At 47.6% G+C, this 19,305-nt stretch overlaps 1 protein-coding gene across 1 annotated transcript in view; it reads right to left on the minus strand.

Moving 5' to 3' along the window:
• Window positions 1-19,305, minus strand: part of SHANK2 (SH3 and multiple ankyrin repeat domains 2) — a 730,263-nt gene that overhangs the window by 460,556 nt on the left and 250,402 nt on the right. Inside the window, 1 exon segment of the mRNA XM_078148660.1 lies at window positions 333-660. Within this exon segment, the coding sequence (XP_078004786.1) occupies window positions 333-660 (328 nt within the window).

Raw genomic sequence — 19,305 nt, forward strand, 5'->3', positions numbered from 1 at the left:
TGTGCTACTTGGGTGACCCCGTGCAAGGCCCACCACCTCTCTGTGCCTCAGGTTCCTTCTCTGTAAACTGAGAAGGTTGGAGGAGAGAGTCTCCCTTCCAGCTCAACATCCCAAAACACCATGAGGTGGCTTCAACTGTCTTCAGCATCCTGGGCTGAAGATGGAAAACTGTACAAATCAACGCATTTATAAAAGATTTTTCAACAAATGGTTTGGAACCAAAATGACACTGAGCCTGACCTGCAGTTACCCCTGAAAGTCACTGGACATGTTCTAGGGGGCATGCATTAAAGGCCGGGAGCCTCCTGCCCTTCCCAGGGCCTCAAAGTCACCTGATGTGCCGCTGTGGCGGCGCTGGTGCCTGCTGCTGCCTCCTGGCATCCTTCCCGAGCCGGTTCAGTGACGGGGAGCGGCTCCGAGGCCCCGGCGTGTAGCTCCCAATGGTTTTTACTGTGCCATTTGGGTTGCCCTGCATCTGCTGCAGGAGCTGGGGTGAAAGGCTGCGGTGGGAAGAGGCCGAGGAGCACACGGACCAGTCGGGGAGGTTGTTCACGTTGAGGTTGTTATCACTGTTGGAGCGCAGCAGGACGCGGGGGGCCGCCAGCGTGCTTGGGGGTCTCCGCCGCCGGTTCGAATACGTCGGGGCCTCTCTGAATGGCACTGGATAGCAGGAGAGAAAAAGATAGAGGAAGCATGGTGAGCCCTGGTGTGGGAGCAATCCTATGCTTCCTGAGACATGGAGTCAAGAAGACCTGGGTCCCGTTACTAGCCGTGTGGCCTTGGGAACATTTCTGCATTTCTCTGGGGCTCAGTTTTCTCATCTTGGAAATAAGGGGGGTGGACTTGAGGGTCTCTGAGCTGCCTTCAAGCACTAAACCCAGGATTCTATCAAAGGAGAGTTTCCTTTTCATATTGAAGGAGAGGTTACTACTCCATTTGTTGGATGAAAGTTCTTATGCATTTTGGCTAACATCCACCCACCCACCCATCCAATGCACTCATCCACTCATCCATCCATCTACTCATCCATCCACCATATATTCAGCTGCTCAGCTCTGGGATGTAAAGAATCTTCTCAACAGCACACACCACCAGTGATCACACCATTTTCCCTTGAAGAATTCTAAGTAGGGGAGAGCTCTTTCCCTCCTGAGATAGCAGCCTATCCTCCCTTGGGCGGGCTCTTGTCATTAGGAGGTTATACCCTGATCTCACACCAACATTGGTTTCATTGCAAATCTCCCTCATTGTTCCAGGCAGAAAAGGTCTACTTCTTCCACAGGACATCTTCCAAATATAGGAAAACAGCTATGATATCCCTGCCATCTTCCTATTCACCAGTCTTCTCTTCTTCAGGCTAAAAAATCCCCTTGGTTCCTTCAACCAAGGCTCATGTAGCATCATTTAGGGGAAGTGGGGAGGGCCTTGGATTTGGAGTCACAGGATTCAAATTCATGCTTTGCCACTTACTGTCTTGTGACCTTAGGTAACTCATTTCCCATACCCCAGCCTCAGTTTACTCCTCTGTGAAATGGGTGAGTTAAACTCGAGGCCTTCAGAAGGTCTTCCAGCCCTAAAGCTATGATTCCATAATCTCAAAGCCTCTTACTGGCCTGGTAACCTTCCTCTGGACACACCACAGTAATGTTCTTTGTTAAATGCAGAGGCATTCCAAACTGGATCCTGTCCCTCATTGGGTCTGACCAGAACTGAGCAGAACAGCAATACCTGTGCTGGATGAGACCTAGATGAAGTCATCTAGCCCAAGCCTCTCACATGAGAAAACTGAGGCACAGAGAATGCCGTGACCTGAAATCACCTCCTCTCACCAGCCCACTACTTCACAGCTGTGTGAATTTGGACAAATCTGCTCACTTCAGCCTCAATTTCCTCACCTGTAAAATGGGGAAAGTACTTACACCCTTTCCTTCATGAGGTGCATGAGAATCAAAGAAAGCAACATTTTTATTGTTGTCTGGTCATTCATCCATTTGCGTCTGACTCTTTGTGATCCCCTGGACCTTATGTCCATGGGGTTTTCTTGGCAAAGATACCAGAGTGCTTTGCCATTTCCTTTTCTAGTGGATTAAGGTAAACAGGTTAAGTGACTTGCCCAGGGTCACAAAGCTAGTAAGTATCTGAGGCTGGATTTGAACTCAGGTCTTCCTGTCTCTAGGCCTAGTATGCTAACCACTGAACCATCTAGTTGTTCCTAGGTAACCGATAAAAGCATAAAATTTTGGGTAAAGGAATTATTAGAAACAGTAAAATTAAATTAAAAGGCAAAAACATTTGGGTAAACCCAGACCTTCCCCTCATTATACATTTTAGGAAAATGCATTCCAGTAAACTTCAGCTCACTTGATGGGAATTTGCCTTCTCACTCTCACGAGGGGAAAAAAGAGGCAGGAAGAGGTGTATATGGTATAAAAACAAATCCTTTGAATAGATTTTTTAAAAAAACCAGGTGAGCTCAGTTTATGGAGCTGGGCAGGAAGATGCGATTTTTCTCAAACACTTGTGCTTAATGTAAGAATGTTAGTTAACCTAGAGTTACTAGCCTTTAAAATCTGTTCCCCAACCTGAGGGGATAAGCAGCCAGCCATGAGGCTAGTTGGGGAGTTCATGGGCTGGAGCCCATTTCCAACAGGAATGACGGCTTTTGGAGTGTCTGCACGCCCTCCCCTCCCCATCGTGCCTTTCCTCCGAAAATGTGTGACGTGACAGATCTGGACAGCTGAAGAGGCACTCCATTGCTGCACCAACTTGTTGCAGCAGACTTCCTCATCAGTGCAGCAATCATCAAAGCTCAGCCCCCGCAGACAGAATGCTTGACTGGTTGTCGGAGGGCCTGGGCTCAAAGGCTCCTCTTCCCCTCACTGGGACTCAGTTTCCTCTGCTATGAAATAAAGGGTGGGAGGAATGATTCTAAGACAACATAATGCAGTGGAAAGGGTGATGGAGCTGGAAGGAAGGAAAGCAGGAAGGAAATAAGCATTTATTAAGTGTCTACTGTATACCAGGCACTGGGCTAAGTACTTCACAAACATTATCTCATTTAATCCTTACAACAATTCTGGGAAGTAGGTGCTCTTATTATCATTATTTTACAGTCGAGGAAACTGAGGGAAACAGAAGTTGAATGACTTCCCAGGGGTCACACAACTAGTGAATGTCTGAGGTTGGATTTGAACTCAGGGCTTTCTGACTCCAGGCCCAGTGGATGGCTCTAAATGTATACAGTGCCTATACTTAGCACTTTTTACAAATATCATCTCATTAGATCCTCACAAAAACCATCCAAGGTAGGTGTTATCATTAGGCCCATTTTACAGTTGAGGAAATTAAACCAAGACAGAGATTAAGTGACTTGCCCAGGGTCACACAAACAGTAAATGTCCAAGGCTAGATTTGAACTCGGGTCTTCCTGACCCCAGGCGCAGTGCTCTGTCCAATGTGCCACCAGCTGTCTCATGTCCTGTGCTTCCTGCATTGGAAGCGTAAGGTCATGGAATCAGAGACTCTGAGCAAAGGCACCTTAGAGACCACCCAGTGCAACACTCCCATAAACAGATGAGAAAACTGAGACCCAGAGAGGCGAAGCAATGCTTGTCCTGTCGCCAAGAGAGCTGGGACTCCAGCTGAGCTCCTCTGATTCCCAATTCAGCCCTCATTCTACTCATGCCAAGCCTGGCTCTGCTCCTTATTCCTGGGAGGCCATGGGTGAGGCACAACTTTCCTAGGCATAAGTTTCCTCATCTGTGAAATGAGAGGGTTGTGCTGACTGACCTCCAGGGCACTTTCTAGCTCTAAATCTATGGTCCTGTGATACTACTAGGGGACTGTCGCTGCCCCTTCCAGTGTGATAGTTCTACACGCTGTGACTCTCAATAAAAGCTCAGTTTACATTAGCTGCCCAATCACACTGCTGACTTATGTTCAGCTTGCAGTACACCCAAACCCCCAGAATTCCTGACAGATGGCCATTCAGCTGCCCCTTGAACAGTGCCAGTGATGGGGAGCTCACTTCCTCCCAAGGTGCTAGTCAGAAGGCTCATTCTTTGGCTAAGCTGAAATCAGGCTTCTTAGAACCTGCACCCACTGGTCCTCTTTTGGTCCAATCCAGGCTCTCTTTTCCCATTCACACAAATCCAGGCAGCTCTATCTAAGAATGACACTTTCTACTCAAGCCACAGATTTTAAATTATTTTATAGAACACTTATCAAGTGCTAAGTCACAGCCATGCCTCCCAGGGCTTTCTAGGACAGCAGGTTGGATCCCCTGGGGTGAACACATGTTCAATGTTTCTTGAAACTGAGAGTCATTATCTGGACAGGGACGTCTATGGCTTGGAATAGGAGCCACCCTCTCTGCCCTGTAGCCCTCTGAAGCAAACTCATAAAGCAGCCTTGGAAGAAAGAAAGAAGTCAAGAGCAAACCGGCCCTCCTTCTTGGCCCGGGGGGAGCTGTCTCCCCACCTGCCAGGGCTTTCATGCCTCCGGTGGTTCCAGGGATGCAGACTGCCAACTCTGCATACAAGCCGTTCTTGTACCTCCCTTCCCTGACTGTCCCAAGAATGAGAGCACCGCTGACTAAACAGGCCATGATAAAGGAGACAGAAATGTGCCCTTGAGAGAAGGCAGCTCCAAGAGGAGAACTGTTATTTCTACGACCCCAAGAAGAGCCGAGGCAATTTAAATGAAAAAAGTCTGGCACTGACACACAAGGCCCGGTGTTGATGGTTCTTCCTGGCAGCTTAAGAGAGCAAAGGAAACTGACATTGGGGATGAATATGGAACAGAGGAAAAGGGGGAAAATGGAAGAGTTTCTCAGGGCCAGTATATATTCATCTACTAATATTTTGGGACCAATTTTCCATGATAACTTCAGAGTTGGAAAGGAAACTCACATGCAATTTCTCATTTACACAGTCCTTCTCTCCTTCCTTCCTTTTTCTTTGAAGAGGAGGGGGAACTTGTTATTTTATTGATGATAAGGGCCTTCCCGCATGGAAACTCGGTCCATTTAGGCAGAATGGTGACTGATCTTTAAGTTGGACTTCAGGGAGTTAGTGCCTGGGCCCTGAGAGGTTAAGGTCTTGCCCAGTTGAACCAATAAGCATGTATTAAGCACCTACTATGTGCCAGTTCCTGTGCCAACCTCACTCAGCTAGTATGTGTTGGTGTCCCACAAATATTGTTTGACTGAGCAAGTCTTGGGTTTGAGGCTGACTGTCTTATCTCCATGCCATCTCACCTATGGCACTTTCCTATCTGTGCCATTTGAAAAGCATGCAGAGTGAGAGAATCAGACCCTCTTTCTCACTTTCCCCAGAAGCCCAGGCCTCCCAGGGGCCCAAGGTTTTGGAGCTAGAAGGGACTTCCTCGCTCAGCTTGGCCAAGGCCCTTGTCTTATGGAAGAAAGCAAAGGTTCGGGAAGGGAAGGAGATGGCCCACAAGCAGACAGCCAGGATCCAAGTGCCGTGACTCAGAATGCTGCGCTCTCTCCACTGTGCCCAGCTAGTGCCACACAACAATCCTTTTAGAAGTGTACACACTTCGGCGAGCAATAAAGGGCAGAGCACAATTTGGAAACACGAGGGAAATGCAAAGAAGCATCCGACTATGTCCTGGGGAATTTTGCTCAGAATCAAGCTTTGATTAAATACAGCCGGTAAGCATTTTTAAATGGCACATCAGGGAGTCATAGTCTTTCCAATTAAGCAATAGTTCAATCTCACCCCACTCCCCCAACTCTCTGTTCTCAGCATTGGGTAAAGTGAGAGGGGCTATTAGGCAGCAGAGAATTTTCAAACGAGGTCCAACTTTCACTGGCAGTTTCCCAAAGCAAAACCAGGACAAAGGCAAGGAGCCTGCTCAGGGGACCACAGGATAGGGAAGGGATGGGCCCCGGGGGTCTTGGGTAGACATTTCTCAGGCCTTGAGGGACACTTTAGAAGACACGACTAAGAAGTTGAACGAGTCAACATTCCAGTGGCTTTGGAAAGCCAGAAGTGAATGACCTTAATATGTTGCAAAAGCTTGGCTGAAGTGACTTGAAGTTCTTCTGCCCTGGTGGTGCAGACAGCTAAGGCATGAGGGGTAAGGGGAGGAGGGACAGTTCTTTGGTGCAGTTTCAGTTTATTAATAAATAAATAAAAGTTTGAGGTTTTTTTTTTTATTCTCAATAGATGACAACAATGCTTTTGTCCCAGAATGCTTTTAGCTCTGCCAGGAAAAGGGAATAAGTGATACAGCCTTGGCATCCACTTCTGGATTGGCAACTCTAGCCCAACCATGCAATGGGTCTTTTTCCTTGCCCACTGCTCTTGATGAAACCTTAGTCTCTGGGAACAAACCCAAATCCTCAGCTGAGGGAGGCTTCTATTAGGCATTCACCATCTCTCGGTACCTCCTGCTTTGGAGGGGCATCACTTATCCTCTGGAGGAGCTCTTGGTGGTCAACTCCAGAGACGTCATCAACTTCTTGGGGAAAGATGTATGTGACAGCTCTCAGAAGGGAGGATGCTTGTTCACATCACTCTACCTTGCCCTTGCTGTTCCCAGATATAGGATCAATCCGGTGAATTATTACTTTCCAGCCTGTGTGACAGTGCATGACATGGATGTCCTTGAAAAAGATGGATGGCAATTGGGGGAGGGGGTGTATGCATGCGTTAATGGGAGGTAAAATACTTCTCCCGAAGGCAACTTTATGAAAGACAGGAAGCATGGTGCAGTGGATAAAGTCTGGGACTTGGAGTCTGAAACACCTGGGTTCAAAATCACCTCAGGCCCTGGGCACCTCCCTTAACCTCCCCAGGGTTCAGTTTCCCCACTTGTATGAGGATAACGATGGCAGCTACCTCACAAGACTGTCATGAGGGTCTGATGAGACTGAGTCTGAAAAGTTCTTTGGAAGCCTTAAAGACCTATGGAAATGGCAACCATCCCTAACAAAAGATCACGGACAAAGCCAGCAACAGGCAGATCTTCATTTGCATTCCCCAGAGTGGCAGAGAGGCAGTAAGCAGAGGACACAGGGACAGAGGACTCGAGAGAATCTGGGTCCCAGTTCAGCTGCTTGCTCACTCTATGTCCCTGGGCAACTCCCTTAAACTCTCTGAGCTTCAGCCTCCTCCTCATGATCCTGGGATCTAACCTAGAATGCAATTTTGTACCTCTCTGATGGAAACTCCCCAGTCCACACTGGTTTCCAGCAAAACCAAGAGGAGGCAGCCTACACACACGCTGGTCAATCACTGAGATTCAAAAAGGGTTCTCCCCAAGCCGCACGTGGGGAAGGGAAGAGAATGCTAATATGAGAGCCTCTCAGAGAAGCCCAGAACATCTTAATACTTCTTTACCACCACCTTCAGCCCCAAAATGGGGAGTTTCTGAAATGGAAACATGAAAGAGGCATGAAGATGACCATTGGAATGGAAAGGGCCCTCGATGCTATAGAGATCCACGTTTCATGAGATTCCTGTCTGTTTCCTCTGAGTTTTTTTTTCCCCCTCTTCATCTATTGAGCAAAGCGCTTGGGGCTAGGAGCCTTTTTCCCAAACCAAGCCTTTCCAAGGACTGAATAACTCCTCTCGATTCTGAAGAGGAAGGCTCTCGAAGGACAAACTACTCAATTAGAAACACCCACAAAGGGCTGATCTGGGGGCAAAAAAAAGATGAAAAAGAACCACTTTTCTGTCCAAAATGATTAATATTCCACCCAACTCTCCCCCCCCCCCCTTTTTATTCCTGGCGATCTGCAAAGTCTAAGTGGGTGGGTATTTTCTTAGCGCTGTCTTACATGAGTTATTTATATTCCTTTCCACAATAAAAATCACACAAGGCATGACAAGGAGCGTATGGACCCCAAATCAGCTCTCCACTGTCTCACTCATCAATTCCATCAGATTCTGGGGACAGAAAACCGAACTGCCAAGCCCAGCAGAGCAGGGGGATGCCAGCATCAAAGGAACCCCCAAGCCTTGAACCCTTGCATTCGGCAAGTTCTTGGCCAAGTCCTCTGCCACCCTTTGAGCCAACTGAAGGACTAAAGTCAAGCCTTCCATGGATTCCCAGGATCTCATTTAACAACACAGCATGCAAGCAAGCCACATTTCCAAGCGTTTGGTAACAATGTTCTCTGAGGTCCATAGACTGTTCTTAAGAAGCAGAAGTCTTGTCAATGTGAACAGGAGGCAAGGGCTGAGACTCCAGCTCTCTACTTTTCCTTCTAAGTGATATTTCCCCAATGTGGAACCCTGACCCAAGATGCTCCTTTCCCTCCCCAAAGAGCTGGAATCGTCTCTGCTGAGCAGTCAGGTCTGTCCTAAGAAGTCACCGTTCCACCTACCCCCGCCCCACCCCCTCAGCCCTTCAATCCTCTTCCTCTACCGCAGGACTCCTCCAACATCTCCTTACCTTCCTTCTTTGTCAGGGCGCTTAACAAAGACTTCATGCTTCCCCCTTACTTTAGAAGCTGTCCTTGCACGACAGAGCCCACTCGGCTGGCCAGGAGACAAGAGGGGGCACTCCCGTTTCTCAGGGGTTTTTCTGCCTGCACCCTGAAATAGGCAGTAGGTTTCTGGGCACGGTGCAATCTTGAGCCTTGCTGGGCACGCCAGCCCCAGTGCTCTGGTGACAAAGCCCACCCCATATTCTGTCTGTCAGCTGGGAGCCCGCCGTGCCGTGCCGGGCGGAGACTGGGGCCGCTCTCAAATCTGGCTGTCTTTCACTGTCCCGGTCATGTGAGCCCTGCTATAGCCTTGGAGACTAGACGGGAGCCTGCTTTTGCAAGACTCACATGCGGGAGCAGGCAAATTGGAGTGCCAACCAGGAAAGCGTCGCATCACATAGCACGGCTGGAGATGAGGACCAAGTCACTGAAAAGCCCTCAGGAGCTAGAGCTAGCCAGCAGCTGGGAATGGGGAAGAGAGCCCCAGGAAGGGCTCAGCCTGCGTGGGCAGCACTGAACTTCCCCTTAACTCTTGGGGGGGCTCATGAGAAAAAAGCAACTAGGGAGTGTTTTCTTTAAATGAAAGAAAGAGCAGCCAGAGGGGGTGGGGTTGAGGTGGGGGTGGGGAAAGGAGTGGGAGTGCTTGGTGCTGTTTGCTGGTCTGAGGAGCTACTGAAAAAAGTCAGCAGAGAAAAGCACCAAGCGAGCCCTTGAAGGGCATCTATGCCATAAAACGCTAAGGCAAATCCGGCCCCGCAGAACGTCCGACCGTGACCCATATTTCAGTTGGAAAGCAGTCAGACACATGCACGATCGACTTCTCCCCCCGCATCCCCATTGGGGTGATTACACTGCCGGAAACTGGCGGGGGTTTTGTTCCCCTTTTCAGAGAGAAATAAGAAAACTCTCTGGCAATCCAGCCATTAACAAAAATGAACATCTCCAAGGTTGGTTAAAAACAAAACAAAACAAAAAACAACAACAGTCCCGCAGCATTTCTCCATAAAAAGGCAGGGCATGTGGAACCGTGAAATGTGGAGAGCAAGGATATTTTTGTAAAGGTTCCAATAAGGAAGTCAGAGCTGAACCTCGATCCCCACAGGCAAAGAATGCAAGCTGATGTATTTCAGAGCCTCAGGGAAAAAACCCAAATGACATTTCCCATTTGGCTTGAAGCCCTGACCCTAAACTTTAATAGGCTGGCCCTAGGGGGATGGCCCCAGCACGTCAGCCCACCTACTGGCCAGTGGCAGCTGGGATGGAGTGTACAGCTCCGTGTTGCTAAGAGAACATCGGAGATGAATGCTTAGAATGGGAAAGGGAAGGCATCCGAAACACTTAGGGTTGAATTCCATATGGCTGACATACTATGTGTCAAACAGAACTGGGCTGGAAAAGGATGAGTGGAGGAATGTACAGAGCCAAGATTCCCCCCTGTTGTGGCACTGAGGGAGCAGTGGCACCAGGTCCTAGAACACTGAGTTTTTGAGACTTTGGTGATCATCAAATCCAATCCATGGCCCCCATCCAAGCCTTCCCCAAATAGGCAGATGATGAGCAAAAAGGCTGCTCCATGGCACGCCACATAAGAAGGGCTTAGGGTAAGTAAGGGTGAGGAAGGACGCTGCCAGCCAGCTGAGGACAATCATTCCTCTTCCTTACTCTCAATTTCAAGTTTCCCTGCTGGCTGGTGTCTGTAGCCTACCTCTGGCCTACCACCACTAATTCTTTCCACAAGTTGTCCCAGAGTCCCTCACCCCCTTTAAAACACAATTCGGGGGCCGCCTTCCATACCACTTTCACAATCTGCCGGAGCTGTTATCAACCTCTCCTTTCTGAAATCATCTCCAGCTATTTGGTTTTGACTTTCTATCTGCTTACTTTTATACATATTACATTTGATCCCCACCCCCACCTCACAGAGAACAAACTCTTCATTTGGATCTCTGTACTCTTGGTGACTAGCACACTGCTGGGCATGTTAGAGGCACTTAATAAGGGCTTGTTGAATTGAACTAGACACAAAATATCGTGATAGCATCAGGATGGCTTTGAAAAGGGCTTGGCCACTCTTGTTTCTGACTGCTCCTCAGCTCCTTCATACTCCAGGCAAACAGAGCTACTTTCTATCTCCTGGACACATGGGGAAAGCCTGCTTTGCACAGAGGGGGCAGTTAATCAATATTCCTTGAAAGAAAAACACTTTGCTCCCTTCATCTCCTATGCCTGAAATGGTCCCCACCATCTCTGCCTGCTGAAATCTTCTCAGCCTTCATATCCTGACTGAAATCCCCTTCCCTGATCTCTCCAGCTGGAAGTGTCTGCTGCATTGTCTGACTTCACTTAGCAATGACAGTTATTTATTTTGGACTCCAGTTATTTATGCATGTGGCTTCTTTCTCCTACTACACTCAAGCTTCATGACAACAGAACCTCAGATTTCTGTGACCATCCAGTCCAACTCCTATCCAAAATGAAGGGCAGCATCAAAAATCTCTGTATATTTTCTCCTGTACCCAGAGCACAGGGCATGCATGGCACACAGTAGGTGCTTAATCCATGCTGGAAGAAGAAAGGGATGAAAAGGCTTCTGAGATTTGTGCTGAAAATTGACTTGGATTTGTTTGACTACCTGGGACAAAAACCTAGAATTTTAGAATTGTGTAGGAGCTCCCTTCATCAAATTTATAAATATGTTTTCCAGGAGCCCCTGGTGGGGAAGTCAGTGTATCTTTTTAATAGAAGGCAAGCTGCCGGAGGGAAGGGGCTGCTTCACTTTTGTCTCTAGATCCTCATAATCTCCACAGGGTACAATTAATAAATACTTGTCAATTGAATCTGGGCCATGAGCCCTGGCAGTGCAGGCAACAATCAGAGAATCATAGATTTAGAGGAGATCCAGAAGCCATTTGGCTCAATCACCTCACATTCACATGAGGAAATTGAGTCTCTGAGATGTTAAGTGACTTGCCCAGGGTTGAACAAATACTGTATGTCTGAGGCAGGATTCAAACCCCAGGCTCCAGAAAGACTCATTTCCCCAGGGAAACTCACTAAGGATCATGTTTACAAAGTGAAGATGGAGAGGTCTACTTTCCCTGGGCTTGGATGGGTGAGAAACCAGAGCCTCCACAGGTCTGCATTTAGGTGTCACAGTGGGAGAACAAGACTGGAATTTCCCAAAGAGAGATGGATTTATTCAGCTAATTCCCTTCTAGCTCGGCAGGGAGGGCTTGCCAGAGCTAAAGACAATTTCTTTAGAAGTGAGGATGGGAGGACTTTACTTTGCAGAGTAGAAACCACACAGGTTGGGCAAAGGTAATGTTAAACTGAATCTTAAAGACAAGAAAACACCTGTTTTTAGGTGAGTGTGTAGTGGGGATGGGTGGCTTAATCAGGTAAGACCAGCCCACATGTTAAGGGATCAGTCCATGAAGTCCCTTTGATATGTGTGCTGGTGGGGATGCCAGCCCTTCTCTAGAAAACAGGAAGGGTTCCTGAGGAAGTTACCAGATCTCCAGAAATTATTATAACAACTTTGAGACTTCATGTATCAAAAATGTAGATGTTGCCACATATGAGGAAATATCCAGGTACAATTTTAGTCTTAGGGAGAAAATATGGGATGGGATTCAGATATTTTCATCCTTCTTGTTGACATAAAATTAGTAAGACTTCAAATGACCATCAACAAAATGGAGCTGCCCATTCTCTCTGGTAGTGTTCTGGAGAAGCACAAATGGGGAGGGCATAGTTTTAAAAGGGAGTTTTTAGAAAGGCTGGTGTGGGAAACCCTACACACCACCCTTGCCCCATGAAGAAGCTGCTACTGATGCTAACTTAATCAGTCAAGACCAGCTCACGTGCCAAGGGCAATCCACCCAGGAGGTCTCTTTGGCGCTGGGAGAAGGGGGTGGGTCACAACATGTAGGAGCCATGGTTAAACAATGAAGAGTTAAAGCTGGAAGGGACGTTAGAGAGACCAGCTCATTTAGCATTTTACAAATGGGGAAACTAAGTCCTAGATCAGGGCAATGACTTGCCAATATCACTCAACTCCTCGGAGGCAGGGCTGGGACTGAGGTCTCCCAGCTTCCCTCCCAGGGCATTTGCCACCATGGTGTACTGCATTCAGAGGTATACCAGGAATGTGTACCTATTTGTCTTCTATGTTTTACAAAGCCTGTTAGGTCCATTAGCTCTTCTGATCCTCATAGGGGCCCTTCAAGCTTGTCAGAATCAGAAGTAGCATCCAATCTTACTAGAGACGAAACCAAGACTCAGAGATGTATGACCTCATCTAAGATTGTGCGGATTTCATATTGGCAGAGCTGAGATTTGAACTGAGGGCTCCTGATTCCAACTGCAGGGCTCTTTTCCCTCCACCACATTGTTATCCAAATATGGGAGCATATCTGGGGAAAACCCCCCAGCATCCAGATGCATCATTCTTCCTAGTATCTCCCTTTACTATCCAGGGCCTTCCTGGACTCCACCAGACAGCCAATCATGCTGCAAGACTTGACCTAAAAGACTCTTAGCCATTGACTTTAAACCAAGTAGTGATCTGAGCTTACCAGAGCTCAGATGGCCTCTATTTCCCTGTCTTTTCACAGGCAGTCCCCACTGTGAGCTTCAGAAATATCTCTCTCCCTGGACTCCACTCACTCCTTTCTCCCACCTGACTGGGAGGTCATAACACTTGAATCATGGCACCTAAGCAGGAAAATGCCAGTTTTAATTACTGCTCTCTCCTCTAACTTCTTCCACTGTGGGCTACACCTCAGGTCTCTACTTACGGTTTCTACCCGCGCTATTCTGGACTCCCTTCCCTCTGGCTAGCTCCTGTTTACACCTGTCCCTTGGATCTGATTCCACCTGGCTTGTCTCTACCTTTCCCCACGTGGGAGCATACCCCTAGTTAATCACTTCTGGTCTTGGAAGGGGAAAGGAGATTCCTCCTTCCTCTCTTCCAATTTTTCTGCCTAGCTGCTACCACAGCCACACCCTAAGTGATACTTGTCCTGGCCTTTCATTCAACAAACATTTATTCAACACTTACGCTTCAAGATGTTGGGGAACCAAGGATGAAATGGGGCACAGTCATTGTGCTCAAGAGGCTTACCTTCTATTGAGAGGATAGGGTGTGGGAAACACATAAACAATGAAGTCCCATACAAGTTGGATGATACCCACATAGGGAAGGACCAGATTGAACAGGAGGTATCTAGGAAGGCAGCTCCATGAAGAGAAAAGAGCACAACATTTGGAATGAGAGACCCTGGTCCATGCTCCAAATCGGCTGCTCTCTACTTGCGTGACCTTGGCCACATAAGTTCCCATCTCTGGGTCTCAGTTTCCACATCTGTAAAATGTAAAGGCTAGATGGCCTCTGAGTTCCTTTTCAGCCCTGAGCTATGACCCTATCAAAGGGCAGGGCACTACCGCCAGGGGCCTCTGCTGTCTCACGACTGCGTGGAGGGGGCAGCACCTGAGCTGGGACTGGAGGAAGGAAAGGGAGGACTAGTCTAGATGGGGGAGCGGGGAAGTGGAGCAGATAAAAAATCAGTAACAAGAAGAGCATGAACTGTACAACCTCGATCTGATTGCTTACCTTCTCAGAGAGGGAGGGAGAGAATTTGGAACCCAAAACTTAAAAAAAAAAACCAAATGTTAAAAAAAATGTTTTAACATGTAATTGGGGGGAAAATAAAATATATTTAAAAAGAAGAGTATGAATTATGAGGACTATTTTTTTAAGTGTGCAAGAGATTCCTAAAGACTTTCCTCACATAGAGAGCAGAGAAGAGCCAATGGATAAGCAGGGGAATGGGGCAATTCCTGCCCCAGAGAGTCCAGGTTACCTGCTTCCAGATCCTTCCCCTACTTGAGAAAGACTTGGCCCTTAAAGGGCTCTCCACTAAGATAAGGAAAGGAAAAGTCTACTCCTGCAGCCTGCCATTCTCATGGTTCTCCAGTCAGGTCTCCCAATCTACCTTTCTGGCTTGGTTTTGATATGAGTCTCTTGTGGGAACCTTCCTGGGCTGCTCCCAGCCATCCAAATCTCCCAGTTCCTGCCTTTGTATTCTGCATGGCTGGAAGGCCCTCCCCATCTCCACCTCTTAGCATCCCTGACTTCTCCTAAGGCTCAGCTCCAGCCTTGGCCAATGGGATTTCTTGCTTGTTTCTTCTAGATGTTAGCATCCTCTCAATGCATATGTACATTCATCTGCATCTATGTGCATTATTCATACGTGCATATCTGTGTACACATTGCCATCCATCACTCTTCCCCCACAGAACATACCTTCCCTGAGGATGAGGGCCATTTCATGTTGTTTCTTTATCACTAGCACCTGGTTTTAGCAGGTAGGTAGCTCAGCGTCTGGAGTCAGGAAGATCTGAATTCAAATCTGGCTTAAGACTCTTAGTGGCTGGGTGACCCCGGGCAAGTCACTTAACATCGGTCTGCCTCGGTGTCTTCAATTGTAAGCACCTACTGCACATGGTGATTTTGAGGGTCAGATGAGATCTATAAAGAGCTCATGGAGAGCTCTTTATGGTACATGGTGAGTGCTTAACAAAGGCTCATTCCCTTCCCCTTCTCAAGCGGGCTGGAATTCACCAAGCGTCGCGTCAGTGGTTAAAGACTGTGTGCCTTCTCCCCCCCACCCACCCTTTGCCCCCTCCTTGTCTTTGCTTACTTGAGTCTTACCTTTAAAGACAGGGAAGAACGAATTCTGAACTGCCTGTCGATTTATGAATAACCTGCCACTCACGGGAGTTTCTCTGTGTGTGTTTCTATTTTAAGCTGCTCATTGGAAAGTGACAGACAGCTGGTCCAAGCAACACGAAATTGCTCCTAATTCCCTGAAACACAAATGTCTTCCATGCTGACATCTGCCTTAACCTGTTCTCTACTTGAAAGGGGTTGATGAGAGGAGAAGGGAGGCTGCTCCTGCCTCGTAGCCCCAGTGCTCTGCAGACAGAACGGCGATGAACACGTCTCTAGGAGAGACATAGAAGCGAGCTGTGCTGCTTGCCTGAGCCTGAAGCAAGGACCATGGTCCTGATGTGGAAGCCCTCGGCAGCTTTGTCCTCGGAGAGGCTCGAGCCCTGGTGCTCCAGAGCCTCTCTTGCCTCCTCGGAAGGCTGCCTTCCTTGGTTCACGCCCTGCCAGAGCACCCAGATCGCCATTCTCTGCACACGGGACTCAGAGGCTGGGATTGTACTTCACATCTTACAGCTGGAAGACACCTTTGAGGCCACTGAGTTCATTTCACAGGCGACACGGAGGCCCACAGGTGAAGTGGATCACCCAACAGCACGAGGGTCATGAGTGGCAGAATCGGGATTTGAACCCAAGTCCTTGGGCAGTCAATCTGTGCTCTTTTGCCCACACTTTCCTGACTTCTGCATTAGTCATTTGACATCCCTTTCATGTCTGTCCTTCCCACTATCATTATCCACCCAGTGCTCGGGGCCAGCTCAGACCCTGTCTGTGCCTGTTCTCACTGTGTGTAGTGTTTCCTTCAAAGTACTTTTTTTTTTCAAATGCTCTGAATTTCCAACAGAGGTAAAGCCCAATGGAGAGGATGTCTGCCATGTGTGGTGGAGACGAGCTGGGATTTCTGACGAGCAGGAGCCTAAGGGATCCCAAGGGGCTCATTAGACATTGTCAAGGGGGTAAAAAACCACCCCCACCACAAGACAGTGACCACAAACACAAAGAGCATACCCTGAAGGACCCCCCACCATGATCCCTTTTAGTTCACATCACGATTCTCAGCACAAGCCCTTCAATGTGCAGTAGGGGCTGGATTTTTAGAGTCAGGAGAAACCTGGTATTACATCTCACCATAGATATTACCTAGCTCTGTGACCATGAGAAAAATCACTTAACTTCTCAGAACCTCAGTTTTGCAATTTATAACATGGGATTAACATCAACACTTACTAACTGCTTCACAGGGACACTGTGAGGATCAAACAAGATAGTGTGCAGTGATTAGAGAACCTTAAAACACCATCATTAAGGAGTGTAAACAGTAGTGGCCAAATTCTGACAGGTGTCAATCAATCATCACTCATCCATTATCTATTAAGGGCTTGTTATGTGCCAAAGAAGGGCCAGGCAGCCCTGCCCTCCAAATGTGATGTTCTAAGGGGAAAGCATTAGTGTCAGACAGCCTAGGAAAGGACTCCTGAAGAAGCTGGGATTTGAGCTGTCCTGAAGAAAGCCCCAGAGACTAAAGGGCTGGGGGGAAAAGGCAGAGAATTCCAGGCATAAAAGACATCCCAGAACAATAGCAAAGAGAGGCAAGATGGAATCTCATGTTGGAGGAATTGCAAGGAGGCCAGCCCCACTGGTACATAGAGGGGAGAAAAGTCTCAAAAGATTGGAAAGGCAGAAAAGGGCTTAAAAGAAAGTTCAATTTGATCCTATAGATAATACGAAGCCACGGGAGCGCACTGGTGTGGAAGCTAAAGGACAGAGGTGGAAGGACTTGGCTCAGACTCCACAGGGGAGCAGGCAGCTGGGTTCAGGGCTTTCTTGTTGGGAGATTTCCCAGTGGAGCACTCTGCCTGGTTTACAGCTTGTTCACACCCCAGGTGTGTCAAATGACTTGATGTTCTGACGTAGGTGCCTCTATCAGCCATCATGGAACTTGGGGGCCTGAAGTTCATTACGTACTCCTCTCTGTGGCTATGAAATCCTAGCCAATTACCAAGACAGCTTAGACTCATGACACCTTGCCTTTGGACCACACAGTCAAGGGGAAAGAACAGTGGAGTAAGAGAGTCAGAATTCTGAGGTCTGTGGCTGGGATCCAAGCTTATAAGCATAGGACTTTGGACAAGTCACTCTTATCTTGGAAGCCTGGCTTCTCCATCAGAAACACGAGGCTAATATTGCAATCTGCAACATACCTCACTCATACAGCTGGGGACTGGAGCTAGTCTGGAGAAAAGATAACTCAGGGAGACGAGAAGTCATCATCTGCATGTATTTGAAGGATTGTTGCATGGAAGGATTAGCCTCATTCTGCTTGGCCCCAGAGGGCAGAACCAAGAGGTGTGGATGGAAATTATGAAGAGGTAAATTTTAATTGGATGTGAGGAAAAGTGAGTAACCTTTGGAGCTGTCCAGAACTGGGAAGAGTGGCCTCAAGAAGGGGGCAGGACCCTCCCCTGGTCATCTTTGAGCTGAAGCTGGCCAGCTCCTGGTGCAGAATGGTGAAATGGGACTCTGAGCTCCCATCAAAGCCCATACTCCTACAGCCTCTTGCTGAGCCCAGCAGCTCTGACCTACCATGAATTGCCAACACTGCTGAGCTTTATAGTTACCAAGCCTGTTGCCAACTGCCTGACAACAAGCTGAAAATAATTTTATTTCTTATATTTAAAAAAGCATTTCACACATCAGAACGTTTTCGACACTGTGGAGTCCTGGCAGGAAGGGCTGGGTGGAACAGGTGTTAGAGACACGCCTGGCATGCTGCCTGATATGCTGACGGGAAATAAGAAATAATCTCCATTTAATATTTACATTAAACTAACCACTTGTCCTCCTCATGCAGAAGTTTCTTGTTTAAAGCTGCTGGGGAATGAGGTTCACCTCATGGGGCATGGCTGTGGACAGTGGCAAAAATGGTGACCTCCCCCAGACCTAGCTACCTGCCTGAATGGCCACCTCACATAATCTCATAAAATGCCTCAGTGTCTCCACTGACCTGGAAAGTAACATCACATTTAAGCAGAGATCATTCAAGTTTATCATCTAACCATATTTGACAACTAGCTATTATCAGTCTCTTCCTGCTGTTTCACACTTCCATGCATTTGCCTGTTCCCCATGTCTGGAACATACTCATCCCTCCAAAGCTTGGCCTCCAGGAAACCTTCAACCAGGGCACACCCAGCCCAGAAGATCCTAATCATATCCTAATTATCTTGGCTGTGGGCATTCACTCTCTGGATTTTCCCAGATCCTTTTTTGCATGGGTTTCTCCTTTTCCCTATCACATTTAATGCTGTATTTGCTTATCTATGTATGTGTGAAATCATTCCCACTGCTGACCTGTAATCTTCTGGAAGGCAGGGATTGTGGCCTTTTCTGTCTCCGCATCTGTAGCTTTGAGTACAGTGCCCTGGATACGTGCTTTGATGGCTTATTCTCTGAACTCATTACTGATGTGGGCACTTTGTCCCAGTGACCTTGATCACAGTTGGGCCAGTCATCCCATGCCATTCTTGACTACATCCCCCTGCAAATTCTACACAAAGGGTTCAGTCAATATGCTGTGAACCTTCCTCTGTGCTGCTAATGATTGGGAAGTTATAAACAATCAAACAAACAAACAAAAAACTTGGCTATTTCTCTCCTTGGTCTTTTAACCTCCTTAATACGGCCACCAATTTGCTTTGGTTAAACTTCCCTAAGAAATGGTGAGTCCATTACAATGTCTGTTCCTGTACCTAATTAGCTATTTTTAAGCACCCAGTTCCAGTCAGCTAGCACTTACACTCCTACTGTGTGCCAGGGACCGTGCTAGGCACTACGGATACAAAACAGAAAAGCCTTCCAGGCATTTATATTTCATTGGAGGATACATGTCCAGACATAAATAGACACATGATGATTTGAGGAAGAGGGTGCTAACAACTAGAGACATCGGCATCAACTTCCTGTAAGGAGAGGTACATCAGATGAGTACTGAAAAGAATAAAAGGATTCTGAGTTGGGAGTAGGGAAGGGGGAGAATGGAGGAAGGGAGTAAACATTCGTACAGCACCTACAATGCGCCAGGCATTGTGCTTCATCTATGTCACTTAATCCTCATAAC

This window comes from Phascolarctos cinereus, unplaced genomic scaffold (genome assembly GCF_003287225.1).
Source record: "Phascolarctos cinereus isolate Bilbo 61053 unplaced genomic scaffold, phaCin_HiC Scaffold_9;HRSCAF=440, whole genome shotgun sequence".
Classification (NCBI taxonomy): Eukaryota; Metazoa; Chordata; class Mammalia; order Diprotodontia; family Phascolarctidae; genus Phascolarctos; species Phascolarctos cinereus.